The sequence below is a fragment of the Atractosteus spatula genome, chromosome 3 (assembly GCF_055471065.1).
Source record: "Atractosteus spatula isolate fAtrSpa1 chromosome 3, fAtrSpa1.hap1, whole genome shotgun sequence".
NCBI lineage: Eukaryota > Metazoa > Chordata > Actinopteri > Semionotiformes > Lepisosteidae > Atractosteus > Atractosteus spatula.
In genome coordinates, this window is record NC_142708.1 from 59,019,635 (window position 1) to 59,034,762 (window position 15,128).

Consider the following 15,128-nt stretch of genomic DNA (forward strand, 5'->3'; position numbering starts at 1 on the left):
CATCTCTACTCTGCCTACCGGCTGTGTCAATATCTGGTCATGTCGCCACCTAAATAAATCTCCCATCTCACAAACCTGTCCAGGTTAGCAGCCCTTCCACACATTGTGCTCTCTACCAGCCACCATATATGGAGGTTGGTTAGGCAGAACACCATACACTGAGCAGAGCAGGGATATGATCCTTCATTCTTTTGTTCTTCCGTGTTCCAGGTGTCTTACCAAGTCAGTGATCTCTGCCTTATATATTCTCAACGTGTCCAGCTGCCCTGCTGCATCATTGCAACTGCTCTAACATTTCAACTTTTTTTTGGCTATAAAAGACCTCTTGGTATTTTCATTTGGAGAAATTACATTTGTGATGTTTCAACATTGCAGTAGTGTGCGGCGATTGTCCAAAGCTCCCACTAGGGGGCAACACATCACTACAAAAAAGAGCTTTCTACTATGGTGATTTATAATAGTGAAATAATGCTGTTTTTTAGATCTGTTAAATTCTCAGACATGATTTTCTACAATTAAAGGACAGCCTCTTTCATTTTTGCACATACAGTATATGCATATTCTTATAGACTGGTTTTAATCCTTGGATTTATCTATATGCAAGTTGCACATTCTGAAACATTACAGGAAAAAGTAATTCACGTTTTCCTAGTCTTATAATTGAGTTAAAGTCATAGGGGGAAATAACTGTCAAAAAAAAGATTAAATTTTAAACCTTCGTGCAGGTGTTAAGATGTCTTAAGGTTAAGAACAAATCATGTGACTAGAGATTGAGAGAAATGCAGAGCCATGGGTTCATACTGTATACAAATTGCTTTCCAGGTGTAAGTTTAAGGCCTTTCAAAATAATTTTAAAATGTGTAAAGTTTGCTATATGTTGTCCTGCTTTTATCTGTGATTCTTCCAACAAATTAAAAAATGTTCGAAAGATATGCTGGACAAGATTCTAATGTAAATGCTCGTTACAACATGTTTAAAAAACAAACAAACATTTGACAGTGATCAGCATCTTTCAGTAGAAATTTAATGATCACTAGAAGGCAGAGTGTTTAAGGCAGGAAGTTCACTCCCTATATCACATTCAACGACTAACATGAGTCTGGCAAAGCGCTGAAGACAAAGTTATCAAAGCATTAGAAATGAACTTCATAGCACCTTAGAACTTGCTTGTACAGTTCAGTTCAAATATTTCATGGGTTAGAAAGAGACTGAAGTCCCAAGAAAACAGGTTGTAAGAACATTTTAAAAATTATATAAGACAAACGGAACTTTTGCCAAATGTGGACAGATGTGCGTGTTGTCTTTTACTCAAAATGGTGTGAAAATAAGAATTACTTCTTTAACTCCAGCTGTAATGGGAACCTTCAATGATGAAACCAAATGGCTGTAGCATTTTTGGGGAAGACAGAAACGATTACTGTGTCTTCCATAGTAAACATTCAACATTCAGATAACATTCAAATGCACTTTCTGCCCTGAGCACTTTTATCAAACTGAAATCCGGTTGGAATTTACATGTGTGGTTTTGCAAGACCCCAATGGTGAAGCATTTCATTCATTACTGGTCAGTTTCTAAAAACTGAGTCACCTAAATTATTTGCATAAATTCAAAGATCAGCCTTCTGGCAAGAGAAGATCATTGCTAGTCTTAAATCATCTTTCTTCAGGTGTGATACCCAGGTTTCACAGATGACATCAAATTTAAAACGTTGTGCTTGGTGAGACCTGAAATATAACTATGATCAGTTTGACTGTATTTAGTGTCTCATTTCATATAACTTCTTGTTTACCACTGTACATCATGATTCTCTAAACTCATAGGTGACACATGTTTTGTTATGAGTCACAGACTACATTGCACATGCCTTATCCTGTTTGAATGACAAACTAATAACTTTGGCCGGAGGCACTGGTGCCAAGCAACCTCAGAGCACGCTCACAGCATGATTATGTGTCATCAGTCACTTCCATCCTGCTGTGATGTTAGGAATTTTGTTTTGACCTGCTTTCCAATTTACATCACGGTATTGTGTCAATGTCAGTAGGTCTGCTTTTGATTTTGTCCCAGTTGCAGCAGGAGGTAGGTCCTGGGAGTCTGGGACAAGGGCTAGCTTTGAATAGCTTCTCAGTTCAATCCTTACTTCTGCCATTGAAAAATGTCTGTTGCTATATTAACATCTGTGCGCTCTGTCCTCTGAGTAAGAAGTAACGTTAAGGCCATGTTGTAAACAACCACACAGAAAGTATGTTTTAAATGACTTCATGACATTTAATGGTTAAATGAGTATTATAAAAGGAATGGTGCTTTTTATGTGTGCGGTGAAAACATCTCTCTTTCTGGGCTGCAGGTGCAAGGTGACAGTCTCTAAAGCTCAGAGGGTAGGTATGATGGGGAGCAGCTCTGCCAGTCTCCTGATTCCCAAAACTAAATGTGACTAAGCCAAGAAAAACAGATCAAAATGTCTGCTGGGGACATGTCTGCATTGTGGTACATCAATAGACAACCAGTGACATTGCAGCTTGTCAGAATAATTCTATTCTAGGGTGGCATCTCAATTTTACCCAAAATATTAATCTCTAATAATGTAGAATTTGCATTGTAAATCCACTTTCCCCTTTGTTTCTGTATTTCTAATTCTGTACTTCTGATGTACAGGATAGGATACTGGTCTATGCATTAGACCGGTCAGATTCACATTAGTGTTCTATTTATGTCCTTGGAAGTTTGCAGTTTCATTTCTATGCAAGTACAGGCCAGTAAATGTAAATTAGTTGGAAGATTAGCCAGGTGTTGGTATTCTTTAGGGGAAATAGAAATCCTTTCTGCTGGTCCCTTTTCTTCATGGACAGCGTGCACTGAATGACCAGTATACAAGGTGCTGGTCTAGTTCTGTTTAAATCACTCAGTCTTGAGACTGCCATCTCAGAGTAGGTTGCAAAAACGAGGAGCTCCTTCCAGTCTGCATGGCTCTGCTGGAAATCAGGCTGTTCCTATTGTAGCCCAGCCAACTTCGGTGTCCCTGGCTGCAAGTAAAGAAACACATAAGCGAACGTCCTCAGAGAGTATGTCTGCTGTGATTCCAAACGCGGTGGATTTCTATCAGCTCGTCCTTCAGGGCTGTGAGGTTTTTTATTTTATTCACCACTTAAATAGAATGGTGTTTTATTGCTAAAGATGGAAAGATGCGCAGAGAGATGCTAATCCCGGGACTTTGTGACCTCTTTGATCACCCTGTGAGGTGCTCTGATTAGAAATAAGATCAGCTCTAGCTTGCACAGAATAGAGCAGTTCATACCTATCTTTTGGAACATGCTATTCCTTTGGTCAGGTCCCTCCATTTGCTACCAGTGACTTCTCAAAATAACAGTTAAAACAAGCTACGCTCATTTGCATTCTGTCATGTGCTTGACCTTTTTATTTACTTCAGGGGATGTTCTTCCCTCTCGTTATTTCTTCCATAATTTCACAGAAATCAGATTTGTTGGTTGGTTGCAGATATCAGTTTATGCAGAATGATTGTAGAAGTTCTTGAATCTTTGATTATTTAAAATCTCAATATTCTCAATATTCTTTGCATTACCAATTGTAATTTTGTTGCACTTTTCTAACTATGCCTTGTGTTTTTCTATGGGTTTTGTGAAATGCAATGATGATTGTAGAAAAATAAAATTACACTGTTTAAACTATATCTGTCAGTCAGCCAGCAGATAGATTCCTCTCCAATGATGCAAGCCAGTTATGCAGGCATGACAACTACCACAAGAGGTCAGTGTTACACAGACATTTCAGCCTTCTGCCAACTGTTACTCAGTTCAGAGGCACTCAATAGGAGCAGAGATCTCTTTACTGTAGACATTTTCCCTCTCACCAGTGTGGTAATTAAACTGCTACTTCCACTTGTATTCCTTGTAAGAATTGTATTTCCTTTCAGAGATTAAATGGCTTATTTTGATACCATAAAAAGATAAGAAAATGATTATAACCTGGGCCCCAATACTGATCAGAATGATACTGTACCGATAGAGTATAGTGTCAATTTTCTGCATTGTGTGTACTATGAAACTATAGTATAAGCCAAGGACTTTGTGTCTGCTCGACTTTGTATGAGGTTTTAGGTCACAGCGTCATGTAACAGATAACAGTTCTGTTTCCAGATATCTCCCCTGTTCATACACATCGGACCACTGTGTAATCACTAGAGGCTTGAAACAGTCAGCCGTGCAATGTGTCTGGATCAGTGTGTGACAGAACAGAGTGCTTAGCTCATTTCCCACTCTAAGGACTGTTTTCCGTGCTATACATACTATTAATAGAAAGGCTTCAGACTGTTAGTTTATGAGAATGAATTCATATTTCATTAACATTTCCAGAAATAAAAACATACCATAGGACAAAATGGGGGGAAGTGAAAACTGTATTGATACAAATAATATTGCCATGAGTCTGACAATAACTAAAATTTCACTACAGACAAGTAGAAAGTATTGCATTGTTCTGTAATTATTAACAATTGTACATCTTGTTTTATCATTGAGACTAAAACACTTAACAAATGGGTGTAAAAAAGTTGTCTGTTCTTCTTAATAGAAATGACAATCACGCAGTGCAAATTAAACATACATTTTACTACAGTATTGCATCACTTTAAAAGTGCTCTAAAAAAGGTGCCCACATTCTTGACAAAGTAACCTCCTCTGTGTTTTAGCATCAATGACCAGGAGCTTTTCCTTGATCCAGAGGCAAAAGACACACCATTGACAATGATTCATAATTTTTTGGCTAATATTTACAAGTCCTCCCAGGCTCTGTAGTCATTCTGTTCACTGCAAGGCAATGACTAGTGCATTTTAGTTATTAAACAGTTTTTGTACAGAGCTGTGTCTCTTTAAAAGTCTAAAAGATCAATCTCAGGAATAGATATCACTCTCTGTGTCACTTATCTCCTCTCTAAACCATTTTAATACTTCTGAAGCCGATTTGAATGTGATGAATGGTCCTCTGTTTTTAGGGATTACCTTATTTGTCTGAATGGCACATTTTCCATATGAAATAGATTCATAGACAGCACTGTGCATTTTTGTTTTCCAGACACAAGTCAAAACCTCCTACCTCTACTGATCTTCCTGGGCAAACTCCATCACATTTTGTAGCTACTATGGATAGCGTTGACCTTGGTTCAGATTCTTTTTTTAGGTGCAAAAAAAGATTAGGTATGAGCCACGCTATCACTTTAAGTTTGAATCGTTGCCCGGGAAATGATCCTACCGGTAATGTTGCCATTTACATGGCAAATGAAAACAAAGTCACCCAACGACCAACCAAAGCCTTCCAGTTTTGCTTTCTTCCTTCCTGTACTGGGATTGTAGAAACCCACCCGGACAACATATTTTTCTCTCATAGATCTGGTAAAATGTCATATTTGTATGACAAATATGAGCAGAAGAATGAGGATGTTTTTACCAAAAAAAATGTTTGTCAAGCTTTTTCTACCTAGTACTTTTACCTTTGAACGTTGTCGTAAGCATGTATTACTCTTAAAAAGGCTACAGGATACAAGGTTGTGTTAGTTGAAATGTGAGGCCCAATAAAACAACAGTCAAATACAACATTATTTGTTTGGGCTGTCCCTGCCATTCAATTCACAACTCCTAGATTTGTCACTATCCCGGGAATTGCGCTTGTGCCACCCTTGCTTTGTTTTTTTATACAGATCTGTGCAAGAAAAGATATGAAATACAAGATTCCAGAAAGAGCCCTGTAGGTTATCTGTGCAAATTCAAAAAGATTTTGTACCCAAAGTTATACATCACGCACAAGTATTTGTTATTGTTTTTGGGAGGGAGTCTTCACTTGCTCACATTTTTAAAAAATACAAGTAGTAGTAGTATGTTTTTGTTAAGAGTGGTACGATTTTTTTCAGATACAAAAAGACTGTGGTTCTCCAGATATTCTAACATCATTTTAAACACAGCTATTGCAACCACTGCAGTGTCAGTTGGACCAGGAAAAGTTCTTGATCAGTCTTGTTAAAAACCTTAATAAGGCTGAAAGCAAAAGTCTTCAAGTCTCTTTACTTCATATATGAGGTATGAAAAAAAATTGACACATTAGAAAACACTTGGAAAAGTACACCTATTGTCATGACTGGGGAAAAAACAATGTATGTTTTTGTTTTGGGGGAAAAAGGTTTTAAAACAAAGTAGAAAATCATCATTCAATCTTCAAAGTCTGTGTTGCAGTTCAGAAAGTTTCAAATGCTACTTTGTTTTGTGTGAGGGCTCCATGCATGGAGCACTGTTATGTTCTTGTATCTATCAATGGCAACCTGATTAAAACATCTCAAAATACAGAACTGGCCCTAGGAACTCTTTAGGTACCTTCTTAAACAAGGCACTGACAGAAGATAAAAACATTTCACACAGGGCCAGACAATTTTAGGAAGCACTGTAGTTTTTTTTTCTGTGCTGCTATTAGTTTACCATTAAAAATCACTGGTGTGCACAGCATTCTGTATTTTAGAGAGATGGCACACTTCTTACTCTGTATTTGGCACCAACTAGTGACATCAAATTTCACACTGTCATCAAAGTTCACCAGTGCAAAGTGCCAATGCTTAATTTTCTTTCCAGTTTCAATATTCAATGAAAAGCAAATGAAAGAAGCGGTTTGCACAAAACCTGTCAGGCTTGGTTTTAATTGTGTGCTACATAAAGTGTACTTGACTGCTTGAACTTTTTCTTCTTTATGCTGTTTTATAAAGTTTCATTCTATAGTTATTTTCATTAGAGACTCCAAAATCCAGTACTATAAACACATGGAAATAATGGCATGTCTTTGGTATTGAAAAGGAAGTACAATTAATTAGTTAAATGAGGATGTTACCATTTTACTTTTCTGAGGAGTTTGAAAAGTCCTTTTAAATGAAATGTGTGATTAATAGTTAGTCTGCTTTTAAAAATAAATTAATGCTTTCTTTAATAAATTATATGTGTCCCTTCGATTTGGATCTGGAAAGAAATTAAATTACATTTTTTTCATTACTTTGTGTTTTTTAAATGCATTCGGCCCACAATAAGTGACCGTCTTCCTTGTAAAATAAATACATAAAGTTCAGATGCAGAGAATGGCTTGAACACCAAGTCAAAGACAAAATGCCAGGTTCACGCAGGTGGATACTGTCAAACTTCATGTAGCACTTCTCCTTTCTCAACCTGACTGGAATGACTGGTCCTCAGTTTCCTAGGATCTTTGCCCACCTCCTTGCAATGATGGATGCTTGACCGCAGGCTCGGCAGTCAGACGTAGTCACTCTGCTCATCGTCACGCACAGCTCGAACATTCCACAGTCCTGAAGGCCTAGGTCTTCGAGTCTTTGGCGGATCAAGCAACACTTGTTCTTATTCCCCATCAGCAGCTGGGGGAGGTGGTGATGGGGCTCTGTAAGTACGTGAGGCTGCTGGCCTGGGTGTGCACTGCCACTGATACGGGGAAGCTGAAGACGAACGGAGAGGTGGGAGTTGAGGACTTTCCCCTGCCCGCCGAGGGGCTGGCCGCCTCCACGGAGCAGGAGGTGGCAAGGACCTGCGACTCAAACTGCAGCAGCTGCCCCATGAAGCTGAAGTTGGGTGAGATGATGCTGCGCCGCTGCTTGACGAACTCAAAGGCCTCCTCCAGCTTGACGCGTTTCTTCTTCATCAGGTATGCCAGGCAGATGGTGGCAGAGCGTGAGATCCCTGCCTGGCAATGCACAAGCACCCGCCCATTGGAGTCTTTCACCGAGTCTGTGGGCAAATAAACAGGACATGCCAATCAGCATTACCAGGTAGTCTATCCATTCATTTTCTAACCGCTTTATCCAATATAGGGTTGTGAGGGAGGCAGAGCCTATCCCAGCTTGCAATAGGAGCAATACAGGGTACAGCAGAGACACACACCCTCACCTAGGCCACTTTTCCCAGAATTCAATTCACCTACCAGTATGTCTTTGGACTGTGAGAGGAAACCAGAGCACCCAGAGGCAAGCCATGTGAGCATGGTGATAACATACAAACTCCATGCACATAGAAACCCAGATCTGGAACTGAATTCAAGGCAGCAATGTTAACCACTATGCCACCATGCTGCCCCAAATTAGTGCAGTTTATGTTAATTGTGATGTGGACAATTCCAATCCTGAACAACTGCACTGTCATCTTCTATTCTTATCTATCTGAGATCATAGTCACTCTATTGAACTAATTATTGAGAATTCTATTGAAATTAACAATTGTTTTTAAAAGCTTTATGAAATACTATCTGAAAACTGTAGCAGCTGTGTAACTGAAGTGCGACAGTATGGTTTCTTTGGAATGTGGTGGATGATGTTCGGCATAAGAACTATGAAAAACATTGTCTTGCACAATTGTATGTCCTGTGATTAAGTGTGTTTCTTCTTGTCCAGTGACTCAGTATACTGGTCTTGATACATTTTTTTTGTACAGGTCAGAAACTCTCCAGGCTGGAGTGCCAAACTCCTAGAAAAAATAGGTAAATTAACTGTATTTCTTATTATTTCTTAACCTTCAGTAAATTGCTGGAACAACTGAACAACAGGTCAATTGATTCTCTCAATAGATCACAATGGAAACCAGTAAAATCCCTGAAGGATGATTCAGTGAAGAAAAAGTTGTTTTTATTTTATTTTAATCAGTGACCATTATTTTCTTATAAGACACAGAGGCAGAAAGTGATGGGAAACTAAGTTCTTTATAGATGAGACTTCTTTGATTTTCTGATTTAGGTTTTACAATTCATAATAGTAGAATTAAGCTGCAACTGGAAGAAAACATTTCATTTAATTTTCAGTATATTTCATATATTTTTAATGCTGCAGTTTTACTTCATAATCTAAAACTCACATTCACAGATATATTATTGAATTTGTATTATTTTTTAAGTTTATAATTACAAAATAAGGAAAACATATATTTCGTGTCGACAGGTACCACTGACAAAAATGACTAATCAATTTAGTTGGAAAAGCTGAATAGTAAATTTAACAGTGTTGCTCATATGACCTGGCACTCAATATAACCTAGAAATTACCATACAATTGATATGCACACCTCTGGGGGCAGCAGGCAGTTAACATTGTGCTCTTCACAACTGACATCATTTTAAAACCCTGCTGCAGGTTTCTTCACAGCTAGCCCTGTAGTTTGTACTTATTGTACCAGGGCATCTATACAAAATATATAAATCACAATTTGGAGAGTAGGGCAATAATTGTGAGCATGATGCATGTAAATATAGAACCACAATCTTGAAATACTGCTCACATAATTTATTATTTTGATTAATACATATTAGGTATTGTACAATACCAGTTTTTGACAGGTCAAACTTCACCCAAACAAAACAGGGCTGAAATCAATCTTTCCTATTTAAGTGACAAAAGATCCAATTTGTAATCACAGCTACACACTGCACTATCATACACAATGCCCCAGCTAATAAATAAATTAGCACATGCCATGTATTGGAGGAGTGCGAGACCTCAGTCTTTCTTCTGATATGAGGAGGTGTAAATTGAGCAGGCTGTGTCGAGAGAGAATGCTAACAGCATGAGGCAGTAGTCTTTGTGAGCTTCCCTTTCTTGACTGTGTATCAGTGTGTAAAAAAAAAAAGAAATGCTGTAAAATGAAGCACACACGTACCCTGCGGGATTTTTTTGTAGTTTGATTTCCTCCCCCCCCAGCCTAGTCTCTGACACAGTATATGAAATCGTCAGTGTGAAAAACTGAGGGGGGGGGGGGGGGGGTGAGTCATCCCAAGTCCCTCAACTGCATTCTGACGTCCATGGAGGACTACCAACGTGGCTTGTGGTGCCTTCTAATGCACCAGTTCAGTCACGCTTCCTGCAGCACTCCAGCCTAGTGTACTCTTCCGATTTTCTGAAGAGAAACTGAGGGCGATTGCTGCCTCTTTGTTGCCGTGTTGCAGGCCTTTCCATTTTGATCTGTAAAATATCTCCTTCACATTTCTAACTAGAGGGTTTGTAAAGCCCATGGCAGCTGTAGAGGCCTATGAATTCCCCCCACACAATACATAAACACGAGGTCATTCGGTATGAGGTAGGAAAACATATTTGGAGGGAAACATGCCGATCCTTTGTGGAAAGAGTCTTCCCCGATTAAGCATGTTGCTCTGCATTAATTAGAAATGCATCATTAATGTCTGTTCTGTTTGGGACCTTCCATTTTCTATATATTTATTTTTATATGGAAATGTTCCTTTTTTATTACTTTGAGCAGTGCCTTTTAGCAATTTCCATTAAAGCAGCATATTATGTGAACTCTATGAGTATATGTAGAATACGATAAACTGATCACCTCCTGGTGTTGATTTTACACAGACTGGGAAATTTAACATTATTCTACATTTAACATGTACTGCATCATAGTAGACTTTTACCTACTACATATACCTACTGGTAATCAAAAATAACCTTAGTCAAATGAGACAATACATACCAATATATTCAATGGCTTCTATAAACCAGGAGCTGATATCCTCTTTGTGATTATCTTCCACTGGAATACATTTGTACTGGTACAGCCCTTCAAAGTGGTTCGGACAGTTTGAAGACACGTTTAATAAGGCAGAAATTCCCATTGCATCTAGCATGTCTTTCCTGGAAGCATGGTAGGCACTGCCCAGAAAAAGAAAGGGCAAGATTTCTACTGGACCACCCTAATGGAAAAAAGGCAGAAAAAGTAGTTCAGATAAATGGCAGCACAATAATGCAATGAATTCAGAATAAAGGTTAAGGGTGGTTTGTAAAATTACATTGTCAATGACAGGAGGCCAATTGGCACATTTAGATCGTCAGCAGCTAATTGAGCCAAAGATTTCTTCCAGTCATTTCTTGACAGAAGCCAGGGTATCAGCTTTAACAACATGACTGGGTAGCTTGAACCATGCTCCCACAATCCTTTGAGAAAATAAGTGCCTGCTGTTCTGAGCATGAATTGCATTGAAGTTAAAATACGTGGAGTTGTAATTTGATACTTTTCCAAATCAGACGTTGATATCAAAAGGGATATTGAATACAACACTACTTGTAGTTATAACCTTAACCACAGTTTAAATGATTTTATTTAGAAAAAATGGCTAAAAATCCTTTCACATTCTCCTATACGCTCATAAGAACACATCACCAAATCTTGTGGTCCTAACCCTGAGCTATAATACAGAGAACAAAGAAGAATAAACCATCTCTTTTGGTAATTTACCATGAACACAAAACGAAATCAGAAAAACAAGAGATCTAATGATCCTTTGTTCCTGAATAATTCCCCCCTCATCACTCAGATTTTAAAGTTTTCACAGCACAGCGGTGAGACTTAATTTTCAACATAGAGCTCAAAGAGTCACCTTCTAAAAACAACGTTTATGTATAACTGTGTTTGATTCATGATTCTCATCTCTCATTATCCGATTAATTTCCTATGCAGCAAATAGTAGACCTTAGTATATTGCAAAAGCTTAAACTAGTTTACTCTTTGGATAGCATGATAGAGTAAAATCAATGCTATCAAATTCCACAAGTGGTCAGAATGGTAGTAAACATGTAATTATAACGATTATTTATATTACATCAATGAGTTTAAAACACAATTTTGTGTCTACCAACTCACCCTTCCGCTGATGCTAAATGCATAACGAAAAATCGAAGGGCTTTTTATAACCATGCACTGTTATTATCCAACAGAGATAAGGGAAGCGGATGACCTAAATCAAATCAAGGGATATCACGCCTAGATAAAACAAGTACTGTATTTCTTTAACACCTTCCGGTAATACGACCAGAGGTGATGTTGGGATGTTACCTGGTCATGATGGGGGGTGCCGCAGGAAGTACAATTAGTTTCTGTCGCGTCGAGACTTGACTGGGAGGAATTGCTGGAGAGCGTTTTGGTTTTTAAACAGAATTCGGGATACTCGGAGAGGAATTTGTCGTAGCCCCCTAAAAACGCAGAGAGAGAAGTGGGGAAAAAAAGTATATTTAGGGAAGGAAGTTTCGAACACATGCGCCTTATTTGAGAACATTTAACACATTAAAAAATTACAGTATAGTACTAGAACAGTTAAAATAGGATAGTTAGCGTTTTGTAAAAAGCTTAATGCAATCTTGAATAAATTTGATAATTGTAACAGTTCAGAAGTGTATAATGTTGAAGCTCAAGTGCATTTTATTTCAATTGTTCGTGTTACACTTAACGTTATTTTGTGGTCAGGTTGCGTTTCTTTTTTTTTCAATCAGGTCTTGAAATGAAGTTGGATGTAAAAATACGGTTATACTGGTGAGGGTTCAGTAATCTGAGTGTTAATATGTTTTCTTCTATAAAATAAATCGTAGCGGCCTATAAACAGTAACAATCGGCAGTCTCCACAACAAATTACATTGAGTGTCGTGTAGATTTGTATATTTCTATCACTTTGAAATTCTAATAAAGCTGTCCCGTGAATTTGACTGAATTGATCCTAGTTTAAGCGTCTGGTATAGACTAATGAAAATCCTATCTGTATCGAAGGACACAGTACTGTCCGCTTACATCGCAGTAATGACTAATTCTAAGGTATCCAATTTAAAGGGTAACTGAGAAATAAGGCGAAGTGCTTAACAACAGTAAGCAAAATACATGGAATTCCTTGAAATGCTCACTAAACGTAAAAAACAGGCGTATACACATGCTTTTATTCTAGGGATTTTATTGGGACTTCATTTGAGCGAGATATTTCAGAAAAATAAAGTATATCTCTTTCTTTCTGAAACTACACTTACATTGCTCCACAGCTCCATATCACAGTATATAAACTAAGGCGCATTAAAAACGTTTGTTACCAGTTAGGTGCGTTCTAAATGCCTCTCAGTGCATTTATTATGTAAAGGACTAGAATCTTTGGTCATTAACGCGTGATTAGATTCTGTTGTTTTTCTCCAAAATGGTGATCGAATTTATACTGCGTTTACTATCATTTTCTGCCTTTCAATCACTTTGGTAATTGTGCTGTCTTTATCTGGTGACATTGGTTCATTGTTCATTTATTACAATAAAAACACCGTTTCTGTCACAACACTCAGCACAAAAGACGAGCTTTCAAACATCCCTTCAAACTTAATTATAATTTTGAATGAAGGCCACGTTGAAGCATAATAATAAAAAGGCTTTACTACTGTTGTTTCTCCAGGTCGTTTTTAAGTAGGTAACATTGAATTGTGTCCACAATACCATATGGGTTGTAATTTCTGATACGTAGTCATAAAACCACCCTTAAAACCGTTATTTTAGTAACCATTTTGCAGGTAGGTTATTCACTGCTCAATCATTCATGTCGAACTGATTAATAAAATAAGAGTTAAGATTTGTCCAGATGCCTATTGAAAAATTGACTATAGCATCTCAAAGACTGTACTGTATAAGAGCTTTTTATTTTCTTTAAACAGTGACAACTGCAGTTAGTGAAATACACGCTATAGCTGGTGCTCCCTGTGTTTAAACAATACAGCCCGTTTACGGGTTTCAACATTACATCATCGCTACAGTGCGCACTTAATATTATCGTGCAGAAATACTATAGTTCAAAGCTCTAGAAACAACTTAGCTGATATATACAGCTGTATTCATGCTAATTTGTATTTTCTGTGAAGTGTTTAACTTATATTTAGCCCTTATAAATAAATATAATTTACCACTGGGGCGAACTGGGTTCATGTCTCTTCGAGTCAGTGATTGCTTCTTTGCTAGAAAGACATCGCTACCTAAAGAAATGCAATATGTACGTGAATCACGATTCAATTCACAATCGGTGTTCTGGAAGATAATTTCTATTTATCGAGGCCAACTAAATAATTTGTTCAAGATCAACCTGCATTGAATTGCTGACAGAACACACTTTGCATTTTTACCTTTGAGCAGATAGATTTCAGTCCCATAGGAATCCCTATATAATGCGTTAAGTACCAAAGTAATTGTGCTGTCTTCTTTTATGGAGTCCGCGTGTGGCGTCCGCTCATCATAAAGAATAACGGCGGAGTAGAGTCCGGATTTCAGTCGGGATTTGACCTCCTCATCGCCCGCAAGAATCTGGTCCAAACTGACCGAGCCCTTCGCTCGCCGTCTCACGATGGTGTTACAGCGGATATTTACCGAACCATGGATGTGTCCAGCGCTGTAAGCTAGAAATGATCTGCAGTCCAGCACCAGACATTTCCCCGTGTCGTCCTTCAACAACCTTTTCAAAACATTACAATCCATCTCACAAAGTTCGTCCATCGTGACCATTTCTCTGTGCGATTGCAGTGCGAAATATTTTTCTTATTACTATGTCTTGAAGAAAAAAAAAGAAAAGATGAAAAATGAGACAATCAACAGCAATCCAGTTTATATACACGCAGCCCTTTTGCACTGTTGCTGTAGTGTGTTATTCTCCAGAGAGGAATACTATCGCAAGCGGTAACCTCTCCTTCCTTTTTATGAATGGAGCTTCAGAAACCAGCCCCAAATAAGGAGAGTGGCGTCACAAGGGCGAAGACGTCATCTACTAGCACCATTCATTAACCCTTCTTTCTTTTCTTTTCATTCAAAAAAAGCAGCACCGCCGGTAATCAATGGAAGGTGTTAGAAATTAAAACAGTGTCAGACGCTGTAAATTAAACCCAGGTTCACGACGAAAACTTTTTTTTGTAATCAATCTAATGTAATTAGTCTACACAAGCCAAAAAGCTTATCGTGAAAATTTTAAATAATAAAATAACAGGGTCGCTCATTATTAATTACTGTTTTTTTTTCCTGTGTAGGAAAACAACACTTTCATACAGAGATGCGTGTTAGCAATCATTTGCGTGTAACCGAAGGGAGTATAATTATTTTCTGAGATATATTATGGACAAGACAGCATATTCTCACAACCGCATACCTCCCTACACGTGTTTTCAGCGTATGTGTGACAGGCTTTACAATATGTCCCTATACTGTAAGTGCTTTGAAGTAGGTAAAGGATTATGTCTACGACTGTTCAATGCAGCTAAACCAAATTACCATATTCTACCCACGTAGGCTCAACGCTTGGCCGCACGTGTGGC

At 38.0% G+C, this 15,128-nt stretch overlaps 1 protein-coding gene across 1 annotated transcript; it reads right to left on the bottom strand.

Annotated features, from left to right (window-relative positions):
* Positions 1-4,333: 4,333 nt before the first annotated feature.
* On the bottom strand, positions 4,334-14,494 carry dusp4 (dual specificity phosphatase 4). Its single transcript, XM_088912257.1, has 4 exons — positions 13,953-14,494; positions 11,872-12,008; positions 10,513-10,732; positions 4,334-7,782 (listed from the first exon to the last, which is right to left on the bottom strand). The coding sequence occupies exons 1-4, from the start codon at positions 14,326-14,328 to the stop codon at positions 7,409-7,411; spliced, it is 1,107 nt and encodes a 368-aa protein (XP_088768383.1). The 5' UTR covers positions 14,329-14,494; the 3' UTR covers positions 4,334-7,408.
* Between the last annotated feature and the right edge of the window lie 634 nt (positions 14,495-15,128).